This window comes from Cibotium barometz, chromosome 63 (assembly GCF_041138505.1).
Source record: "Cibotium barometz isolate CiBa-2024 chromosome 63, ASM4113850v1, whole genome shotgun sequence".
In the NCBI taxonomy this organism is placed as follows: domain Eukaryota; kingdom Viridiplantae; phylum Streptophyta; class Polypodiopsida; order Cyatheales; family Cibotiaceae; genus Cibotium; species Cibotium barometz.
Window position 1 is genome coordinate 1027050 of NC_141108.1, and position 11846 is coordinate 1038895.

The following is an 11846-nucleotide window of genomic DNA, read 5'->3' on the forward strand; positions in this document are numbered from 1 at the left end:
TCCAAAAAGCAAAGTATCACTCACATCTTGAGACTTTGACCCAGAAGTCTCTTCAAGAACTTCAATATCTTTCTTTGAGTCATCTATGTCTATACCTTCAATATCTTTCTTTGAGTCATCTATGTCTATACCTTCATTCTCTTCATAATCAGAATCATTAGTGGAGTGGTTGGTATTGTAGTGGAGTGGTTGGTATTGTACAAATTGTCATGGTGCTCTTGAAATGCTTTATAAAAAGACTACATTAAAAAAAAATCATTCTAAGTAGAAGAGGATTTGAAAACTTGATAGAGTGAACTTAAAAGTAAGAACCAAAGCGTAACTTATACAAAAGTAAGAACACTATAACCATCTCTCAGCATACTAGAATACATGGTAAACTCATTAAACTAGTCATAAAAAGTAAGCCAAACTTCTTTCTTGCTATAATTCATTCAAACTAAACAAGATAAACTTCTTGTATACTAGAATGCATTCTAGCATATGCTAGAGCAGACAAACTTCTTGTATACTAGAATACATGCAAACTAGACTTGACTAGACCTCTAAGTGTTTCAAGATATGAGCTAGAAAGATAAGAATTAAATAGACTAAAAAACAAAGAATAGTTCTCAACGTATCCTAGAATACACAAAGACAAGAAGTTTTATGAACTACGCGTACATTAGAATATATACAAACTAGACTAGACAAACTTCATGTATATTACAATACATGCAAACTAGAGTTGACTAGACCTCTACTTATTCCAATATATGAGCTGGAAAGACATGACTCAAACAAACTTGAAAAAGAATAACAGTTCTCTAAATATTCCAGAATACACAAAGATAAGAATTTTTTTTAACACTAATGAAAAAAAGGTCAAGAGAAAGACATCCATACCCGTTTGTGAGTAATCATTGCATCTTTAAACTCTTGCTTGGTAGAAACAAGATTCATCTCTTCAAGCCAAAAATCTACATAGAAAAATCTAAGAAACTTCCCTTTGTTGTTGTCTACCAGATGATGAATGATCCCACAAGATATACTTTCCTTGACTTCAACAATGCGACCATAAGTTAAATACTTTGTATATTCAGAGTAGTCTCCTTTTTCTTCAGCAAATAGAAAGGAAAGGTGTGTTTGGCTCAACGATTGTCTTATGCTTACCTACCATGCCAAAGTGAATTGTCCAAGCAAATCCTTCTCGTGCTTTATCTCTTGCACTACTCCAAAGAGTTCTAGCTTTGATGCTTGAAGACTTTTTCTGCTAATGTTAAGTTAAAGGTGTGCTTCCTTGAGATGATGGAGGAAGTCCATGAGTAGCTAAAACCATTCTGCTTGATGGAGGAAGTCCATGAGTAGCTAAAACCATTCTGCTTGATGGTGGTTGATCTTGTAACTCTGGAAACTGGTTGTCTTCTTGGCTCACTTGGACGCCTATCAGGGTTTGGAAGAGTCACAGTCACTCGAGGTGCTTGAAAGTGAGGACTAATTGGAGCAGGTTGAGATCGGGAAGGTGGAATTCAACCTCAGAGTGCATAAGTGTTAAATTTTTAAAAATGTGACTTCAAGCTTTGTATTCTAGAATACAAACTACTTAATACACAAGAAACATGGCAACTTATCGATTTTTGTGTTGTATCAGAGAGGGGAATAATGTTCTTACACCTGCACACCTCAAAAGCCAGAGGGAGGAATCTTACACTCAAGGCTATGTAGAGTGTCTTGGGCCATTCAAGAATGTTTTCCATGTACGACAATTACACGAATAGACTATGTACAACAATCACGACGTTTACACTAAAACTATGAAAGAGATTAACTTGGAAAAATAATTAAACATGACAATGTAAATGATTAATATTTATGTCGTCTCAATCATCAAGAAGTACATAGAAACAAAGAAAGCTATAATCAGCTAGCAACTCTTCATCAACCCAGCATGAATATTGCATAAGGTCTCCACACATATGTAGCCATACTCTGTTGAATTGACATTCTTATCTGATGTACACCAAGAAGGTAATTCTAGGTGAAGAGTAAAACATGCATTTGGTCTCATGTTTGTGCCTTGACAACTATTTATGTATCCTACTACATTTCCATGCTCTACATCACCAAGGAGGTAATTCTGGGTGAAGAGTAAAACATGCATTTGGTCTCATGTTTGTGCCTTGACAACTATTTATGTATCCTACTACATTTCCATGCTCCACATCACCAAGGGTGTACACCCTATCATCTAGACTATCTACCTTGGGATCCTCTTCAAATGAGTACTTCAAAGCTCTTCAAATGAGTACTTCAAAGCTCTTGGATTCAAATTGCACAACTCCATCCAATCATTGAGATAGTACTTGTCTCCACCATAATGAAGAATAGTCACACCTCTTGAACAAGAAGAGGATAAAAAAAAGTCCAAGACCTACTTTTTGTATGGTTGAAGAATGGACCATAAAGGTCACATTATTAATTTCAAACATTTCATCAATTGAAATAGGAAAAATGGATGTTCCAAGAGGATCACACTCCCTCACATATCGTGCAACACATGGTATAGGTTGGTATGCTTGATTTTCTGGGTTTGTACCAAGCACAAGAAGTATAAGTGAAATTAGAAACCCGTGCCATAACTATTCTATACTAGCTTGTGTATAAGTGAAATTAGAAACCCGTGCTATATGCAACAAGGACAAGGGGAGTAGATGCCAATATTCATTGAACACAAAAAAGTAGAAAAGAATGTCATGAAAAGCCAATATAAAATGGTAACAAAGGTATAAATTGGATCTATGGCATTAAAGAAGAGAACCATCAATATATGGAGAATAAATTTTTTATGAGGTCACTCTATGCTCATCTATATGTGGAGAGATGAGAATTGACCTATTATGCGCAAAGTTGGGTGATCGATCAAGCCCATTCTAGAATGTCCCTTCGGCTATTCTAGAATGCCCAAGAGAATCAAGAATGGGCCATTCTTACACTTGTTGTGAATGAAAAGAATGGCCCTAGGGCCATTCTTATTGCCATTCTTGCACTTGTTGTGCATGACAAGAATGGCCATTCTTTCAGGCCACTCTTGAATACTCTTTCAGGTCTTATTTGTCATGAAATAATGGCCCTAGGACCATTCTTGCTGTAAGATTCCTCCCTCTAGATTTTGAGATGTAAAGGTGTAAGAAACTCCCCTTCTATCTCTTGTAATCATCCCCTCCCTCATAAATGGAAAAAGATCTTGTTTTACCCTGTTTTTTTCTAGAGAGAGAAAATGTCTAGAGAGAGGTAATTCAAAATTGAGATATCTTTGGATACAAAAATTCTCCTAATGTCTAAAATGGATTCCCCTGAAATAGAAGCTCAAAATGAACTTTCCAATGTGTATTAGGAATTAATTGAAAGTGTGTATAAGGGACCTTAGAATAAGGGTCCACATTTTCAGAAAATTTTGGATCATGGTCCAATTAAGGTTCTAATGGGCCAATTGGATTAATCCAAGTGTTGGGATGAGATAAATCCAAAGAATAAAATAAAATACCCAAAAATGAGTAAATGCTCACATAAGATGAAGAGTTGACTGTGTACAAGGTTTATTAGTTAAAAGTTAAGGTACATTAGTAAAAAAATGAGGTATTTGGGAGAAATGATGCATTTTTGACACCTCAATAAGGAAGGGAAGCCACATCAAGGAGGTGCCTTTTCTTAATGATTCCTTGGGTTTTTTAATTTAAAAAAATGTGATATTTTTATCTCTCCTCTCTCCTGGAGCAAACTGGATCAAAAAGGTAGCCAAACTGATACAAATCTTGTCTAAATTGGGTCAAAGTGAAGCTGGAAGGCTCTAGAACCCAGTTGGACTTGATTAGTGGCCTCCCTCACCTATAAATAGACCCTCATTCCTTTGTATTTTTATCTTTGAGCTATACCATGCTAGTATTATCCTAAAAATTAGCATATTTCTATTATCCCTTATTTTGCCTCAGAGACAGCAAGGTCAAACTTAGGATATGGGAAGTTCCAGAACGGAAGAAAGGTCTTTTTCTCAGAACACAATCCCCTAGAATTCAACTTCACAAGTTCCACCCTTGAACAAAGAAGTTAAATGCTATAACTATCAAGGATACGGACATCGCAGTATGGATTGCCCAAGTCCTTTTGGATCAAGGATTTCGGGGCAGGGAAGTCAGGGACCAAGATTCCAGACTCCAGCTCGCTTCTTCCAAAGTAATCAGGTTCCTTTTTGTCAAAATCAGGGAAATCCCAGAGGTAGACCCTCTATCCAACCCTCTATCCAACCCTCATCTTCAATGCAAAGTAATGCAAGACCTCCACCTCTCTGAATAGGGAAAGTCAAAGAGAGATGTTCCTAGATCGGCCGTCCACTTCCAAGGTAATCTCGAGAGACAGTAGTAGCTTCTTGTGATTTGGAGACCCTCACATTTGAATAAGTAGTAGTAGGAGCAACCAGAGGCAAAGGAATCTTGAAGCAAACAAGCAAAGACCCTAAGAAGAAAAAGAAATGATCTCACAAAAGGAAAAGAAGATAGAAGAGACTTCTTTTGACTTAGATTCGCGTTAAGACAGCTTGGAATCAGACTCCAGTCAAGATTTGGATGCCAAAGAGAGGAAGCCTTGGAAGAAGAAATGCATGAAGCAGGAAGTGGATGTTGAAGAAGAACTAAAGGTTGCCCTAGCCAAGCTTACCAGAGAACATATGATCTAGACTGAGACCTGACGTCTGGTGCACTAAGTGTGATAACTAGGATAGCCAAAAATCCCAAATAAATCTTTTTTTAATTTAAATTTTTCTTGAGAGACTAGGGATCATAAATATTTCTGCAAATTTAGAGAATTTTCAGATAACTTCCAGTAAAGTTTTGAGTCTTAAAATTGATAATATTGATCTATTAGTATGAGATTCTGTCTATTTAGATAACTTTCAATAAATTTTTCTATAAATTTTTCTTAAGGGATTTTAGGGATCATAAAAATTTCTACAAATTTAGAGATTTTTTTGAATAACTTTTAGTAATAATTTTACATCTCGAATGGAGATAAGGGGCAAATAAAGTGGAGATGTCAAAAAGCCTTATGAAGATCGATGTCATCAACAAGGTGCCTCGCCTCGTTGATTTCTTGATTTAGCAACCTGTATTGGAAAATATGAGGAGTTTTTGCATGAAGACTATGTGGAGAGACTTAAGGTCTCATTTTCTATCCATTGCAAGTGAGATCATGTGGCTGAAATGAATCATCGACTTCATCGAATGGAGAGAAGGGGCAAATAAAGTGGAGATGTCAAAAATGTTAAATTTGGAGTAATGTGATGAGCTATGGTGGATCAAATGCTAGAATCAACATTATTAGAAAAGAGAATAGATGATAATTAAGACGTGATTATTGAGCAATTAACTGATAGCTTAATGTAGGCATGGATAATCAAAAACTAGCAAATTCTCATTAGGCCAATGCCTCAATTTATAGAGTTTACATCCAAGCATCTAATCCCACTAACTTCTCCTTGATTCACTCCACCTCTTTTTCTTGATTCTCTCCACCGCTTCCAGAATATCTCCACACCTCCTAAATCTTCTCATGCTACCCTTTATTCTCTCCCAGTAGATACTTCTCACCTTTTCACAGCTTCTCTCACATTTACAAATTTTCTTTTACAGCCTCTTGCTAAGGGATTGTTCTCGCACATACCCTATTCACTTGTATATTTCAACACCTTCCCTCAAGTGAATACTCCTAGCACACTTGAACCCTATACCAAGTTTCCCTCTTACTTGGTAGTCCGCGACCAGTGCCTCAAGTCCCTAAACTCATAGTCCTTGACACTCTCTCTCTCTATGTGTCCAAGGCTACTACAAGTGCCCATGACCTTGACTAAAGTGGTGCTCACACATACATCTAGCACATGGCCTACATCATCAGTGGCTCAGAGGTGGTTTTACTCTATTGGGGCAGGTTACATTGGGTTCTGGGGTTTCTCTCTCTCTCTCTCTCTCTCTCTCTCTCTCTCTCTCTCTCTCTCTCTCGCTCTCAGAAAAGATGATCTGACTCCACTTCCTTATTAGGAGCCTCCATGAAGTTTGCCGATGTCATTCCTTCTCCACTAGGTTTGTTGTAGCAGTCTCTTGCCATGTGTCCTGGCTTTCCACAGTTGGGGCAAGTGAAGGTCCTTCCTCCTACTCTGCCTCTTCCTTGTCCTCGTCCTCGAGAGAATCCTCCTCGGGTAAAGAATGCTTTGTGCTCTCTTGCTATTGAGTCCAGCCATTTCTTCTCTTTGACTCTGGTCTCTTGCTCTAGTAGAGCTCCTTCTATCTCGTGCAGCTTCAATTCAGGTACATTCTTTAATGTTGCTACAATGTTTTCATATTCACCTTTGTCCACACTCTTTAGAAGCACTGCTAGTGCCTCATCATCTTCTACCTTTTTGCCAATGGTGGCTGACAGTTGTTGCTTAATGCTTTTATATTTGTTCAAGTGTGTGAAAAAGGGCGCCTGCATATTCGCGAATTTTAGCAGCTCCTCTTGGTAGTTTGGCGCGCCGATTTGATGGGATGAATGGTGGGCAAGGTGGCTATGTTTGGCTAAGATCTTGGAGGCTATTGTTAAGCCTTGAGGGAGATAAAGCCCCGCCACTAGCTGGGGGTTCAGAGAGCTTGTTGAAAAAGAGGTAAAAATCTTAATTATCTACTAATCCTAATTACCTAAGTGATTAGCAAGATAATGGGCTCATAAGATTGATGGATTCTAGGCTAGGCTCTCATACCATGTTAAATTTGCAGCAATGTGATGAGCTATGGTGGTTCAAATGCTAGAATCAATATCATTAAAACAGAGATTAGACGATAATTAAGACGTGATTAGTGAGCAATTAACTAATAGCTTAATGTAGGCATGGATAATCAAAAACCAACAAATTCTTATTAGGCCAATGCCTCAATTTATAGATTTTACATCCAAGCATCTAATCCCACTGATTTCTCCTTGATTCACTCCACCTCTTTTGCTTGATTCTCTCCACCTCTTCCCAGAATATCTCCACACCTCCTAAATCTTCTCATGCTACCCTTTATTCTCTCCCAGTAGATACTTCTCACCTTTTCACAACTTCTCTCACATTTACAGATTCTCTTTTACAGCCTCTTGCTAAGGGCTTGTTCCTGCACACACCCTATTCACTTGTATATTTCAACAAAAAAGCCTTATCAAGGCTGGATTCCTCATCAAGGTGCCTCGTCGCTCGTTGATTTCTTGAATTAGCAACTTGTATAGGAAAACATGGGGAGTGTTTTCATGAAGACTATCAAGCCAAGGATATTTTGAAGGTGCTACAACTCTCTGGATTCCCCGAAGATCCACTTCCAAAACTCATGCTAGGTTCTCCTATACTTTGTGGGCTTGTGGTTGTCGAATTGGGGGCCATCGAGGTGTACAACATGTTGGATATGACATCCTCACTGACACTTTATAGAGCCCATTGTGTCGCTTCAGTTCGCTAAGGCCCTCATAACCTTCTAGTGAGAAATAGTCCATAACATGGACAAGGGCACTATAGAAACTTTTCTATCAGCTTATGGCTGTGAGATTCTAATTTCATAATTAGTTCTCTTGCATTATGCTTTAGAAACTTGGAGAGATCTAACATGCATGACCATGGAAACCTTGCCTATGATGGGATTCGAAGATTGAGTAGCACATTGTTCAACACCTTGAACTCACAAAAGGCTCTCGATCACCATCACTCCTCAAGTTTTGGGATACGCTCTTATGTAGTTACTAACACGAGGTTTCGTTTACATCTGCAAAACTGCACATAATAGTGATTTCAAAAAGGTACCAAATAACCTAATGCTGCAGTTGAATAATTGTCATCAGAGAACAAGAATCAATACTTGTTTCCATATGTTTCTTTGTCAATTGGAGGGGCTTTCAAGATGATTTAGGTGGAAGCATGTTAACGTGCTACGCTTTTTTTGTGGTTTTTAGTAGTAGTAGCATTAAAAAACGGGCATGCAAAAAAATGTATACAAAGCAAATCGTAAGTTGTTGGAGATTATACAACAGGGTTCTCTTCGTTAAGAGCTTTCCAATGATATATAGCATGATAGGAAATTTTGCATTGTGGGTTATCTGGACCTAAAAATTATCATTCAACTCCTATTAATTAGCAGTATCCTGGACACAAAAAAGTGTAGCACGTTAACATGCTTCCACCCATTCGATTAGGTTTTCTAATGGTGGGTCATACACATGAAGATATTGATGTAATGCTTAGTGTGTTCTATGCTAAGAGGTTGAGGATAACATTTACATTTCCACACTTGATGTATATTTTCAAGCAATGTCAAATTATAGCTCTGACACCATTCTTCATTACACAAGTTCTAGACTTCAAGAGCTTTATTTTGATGGTAACTTATGTGATGGGCCATGATGCATTCTAGGGTACTCAAAGCTACTACAATTTTGGTTCTCCATGCAAGATGATGTGCCAGTTATGCAATAAAAGGTGTACCCAAAATCAATTAAGTGGATTCCAAAACAAGATAGCATTGAGTTGTGGAAAAAAGATAGTGTGAGGGGAAACCTATACTACCAAGAGGGGAACCATGTTTGTTACCAATGTTTAAGTGCATTAAAGACCACACAAAGGTGGTAAAGGGGGTCAAGGATTACATAAAATATTGGCAAATATGGTCAACTGAACAAGGACTAACCATGGATCCAACCATGGATCGAGTATTGGAAAAACATGACACGAGCTAGAGAAGCCTAATGTTCACAATGTTGGGTTGTATGTAAATTTCTAGCCAAGAACACAAGGGACAAGTACATCTAACTTGGATGAGAATCTCGATGCTAACTTCTTAGGGATGGAAGAATTTGAATATCACTATTGTGAATTCAAGATTATATATATATATATATATATATATTTCTATTACTATATATATCTCTCTCTAATGCTTTATGCATTTATGCATAGATAGATCATCTAAATATTTCAAAGTTTATTTGCTAGTAATCAAGGCAATTTAAAGTAGGTGCACAAATACGTAGCAAAATCATTTCACAAATAATGCCAATGTTAAGAGGTCTACTAATAGAGCACTTCTTAACAACAGATCATTGAATATTGAGAGTTATTGATTCAAAAAACATTTAAAAATGTGGAAGCAGTTAGTACCAAAGTAGTTAAAATGGCCATGCAAAAGTAAAGTGTATTAGTATGTATGACTATAAAAACAAAAGAAAAGCAATATTATTCCATGGTTCAAAAAATCAAACCCTTTTTGTCAAGAAAATGATTGAAAAAATTACTCAAAAATCATAGAAAGATTTTTTTTAAAAAATCAAGCATCAAATTTTCATTGCCATTCTAAATATTTGAAGTCAAAGAGTGTTTCTATGTGAATTAGCAAAATGCATTGCCCAATCCTCTCCTCGAGTGTAATTGTGTGAGTGTGTGTGAGAGAGAGAGAGAGACGTTAGTCATAAATTGGAATTTTACTATTGAGACTCTAAAGGTCTCAAGGATGTATACACTTTTTTGTTTTGATTGCATTAATTAAGTGGCCATTTAATTTTTTTAAAAATTGGATCTAAGGTTACCCACGCTCACCTCCCTTCGACAACCTCCACGGCCGCTCGCCACACTTGCCTCTCCTCTCCTTTCCTCCTTGCTTCCCCAGCCGCCTCCCCCACAATCCCCTCCTTGCTGGGCTGCTGATTTATAGTACAATCCTCATCATACATATGAGGGTGAGGGCATCCAACGGCCCAATCATAGCTTTGCCTGCAACAGCTCGATTAGTAGCACCCGCCACTCACCCTAACCTTCATTAACCGTCTGTAATCTCATAGTTCTTCACACACTAACCCAACGTCTACCCAGCGCAAAGCACAGTTTGTCATCCACAGCTGAAGCACGCCCTCATCTTACCTCGCTTAAAACATCAGTAGATTTCTTATAAAAGAAAGCTCATACATGAAGGTTCGTGAATGCCCCTAGAACCACAATCTTACATATGATATAACTTCCACTACCGTAGGAGATTTGACCTTGGGTTATATAATTAATTTATAGCACAAAACGTTTTGGGTGCATATTTCTGTATTCGTTTGTATCGTAAATGATCTATACAACTTACAAATGTTCAACATTGGCATGGCATCAGGGGGCCCACGAGGTCTGGAATGGTGGCCCAGTTGTCCTCATTGTCATCACAGGATTGGGCGCAGTTGGAAAGGGCGAATAGGTGATCGGATGCGACTCCATTGGCTGGACTGAGGAGGTTGGAAATGAGAGACATGTCGCTGCTCTCGAAAGTGTTACTGAGATGGGCAGGAGGCGAAGGCTCGGATAAACCGGTGAAACTTCTGACACTGCAGTTGCCATTATCGTGTGCAGGCATCGTTACGGCGGTGGAGGTGAGGCTTGGATCCAGCGGATGATCTAGATCTCCGCCTCGGAAAGATGAGAAGAGCTCGTGGCTACCTATAGCTGAGGAGGAGGAGGAGCAAGGAATCATGTCATCTACTTCCAGATGCGATTGACTCGTTCGGTTGATGGGTACTTGCGTGCTCAAAGGTGCAGTAGCAGCTTGATTAATTCGCAGGGCATCCTCCCAGTTCTGCAATGTACTCATGTAGCTGTGTTCAGCTTTTTGTGGGACGCTAATCTCTTCTCGAGGACTGCACGTAATCAGATAGTCGATAAATCTCGCAGACGAGCTTGCACCTGCCATCCCTTTGGCGGCAAGCCTGGCTTCAGCTTCCATCTTAGCCAGCTCCCATTGGGCCATGTGGCTGATGATGGATGGGTCCCGGAAGGGCCTGATCGGTAGATGCGTCGTGGGATCGATCCCCATCTTTGACAACCGCTTCTTCAAGTGCGTGTTCCAGTGGTTCTTCACCTCGTTGTCTGTCCTGCCGGGGAGGAGAGAGGCGATGCTCGACCACCTGCTTGTTGCGAACACCAACCAGGAAGTCAAAATTGGTGATTTTCACAAAAAAAAGGGTGATTTTCACCAAAAAAATACTCTCAGATTTCGACACTGGACTCTGGGGGTTTCAAAATTGGGATTTTCTACCCATAAATTAAAAAAAAATTTCGAGCTCTGTGTAAGAGTCACCAGCTCCTGCAGTGTCACGTGTGCTATTGAACTAGGAACTTAGGAAGGGCTTATAATAATTGAATTGTTAGACTCATGCCTGTTCCCCACCAAGGCGTGCAACTGGGTGATCACCCGGTCCTCTTCCGGCGAAAATTTGCCACGCTTGATGTTGGGTCGAAGATAATTGGTCCACCTCAGCCGGCAGCTCTTTCCACATCTCTGAAGGCCTGCAAATTGGCAACAATTACTTGCAAATTCAGATTTTTCTGGTTACGCTAAACGCATGAAGTGGGTATGGCTCTCGTTACCGGCTAGTTGGGGGAGGGTTCGCCAGCTGCCGTGGCCGTTGTTTCTTTGTATGAAGGAGATGAGCTTTTCGTCCTCTTCGGCGGTCCAGGCACCCTTCCTGACCTTGTCGACACAGCAAGGCGCACGACCCATTGTTTGCTCTATGCCAGAAAGACTCCTTTGAAAGGCCAAATCAAAAGTTTGACGGAGAGTCACCCTAAGGGTGATCCATGCCTCCACCAATTTAAATAGATCAATATCGCTCACGTCATGACTTCACTACTACACTTGAATAACTTCACATCTACTATTGGTGTAATGTTCCAAAAATTTGGAGGTTTGGGATGCAATTTAGAGGTTCAAAGACAAGGAGGCTCCTATTACTCTAGAAATTTGAATAATATTAAACTGGGAATTATATAAGTATTTCTTCCATGTCAACCC

At 39.2% G+C, this 11846-nt stretch overlaps 1 protein-coding gene across 1 annotated transcript; it reads right to left on the reverse strand.

Annotated features, from left to right (window-relative positions):
- Positions 1–9945: 9945 nt before the first annotated feature.
- LOC147603549 (uncharacterized) lies at positions 9946–11612 on the reverse strand. The gene is made up of 3 exons (XM_086796173.1): positions 11423–11612; positions 11212–11341; positions 9946–10959 (listed from the first exon to the last, which is right to left on the reverse strand). The coding sequence occupies exons 1-3, from the start codon at positions 11553–11555 to the stop codon at positions 10155–10157; spliced, it is 1068 nt and encodes a 355-aa protein (XP_086652299.1). The 5' UTR covers positions 11556–11612; the 3' UTR covers positions 9946–10154.
- Between the last annotated feature and the right edge of the window lie 234 nt (positions 11613–11846).

Excerpts from the sequence above, each read along its gene's own strand:
- LOC147603549 (XM_086796173.1), bottom strand. The coding sequence starts at position 11,555 with ATGGGTCGTGCGCCTTGCTGTGTCGACAAGGTCAGGAAGGGTGCCTGG. Across the intron at positions 11,342-11,422 it reads AACCCTCCCCCAACTAGCCG|GCCTTCAGAGATGTGGAAAG; the intron begins GTAACGAGAGCC and ends GCCAATTTGCAG. Across the intron at positions 10,960-11,211 it reads CACGCCTTGGTGGGGAACAG|GTGGTCGAGCATCGCCTCTC; the intron begins GCATGAGTCTAA and ends CGCAACAAGCAG.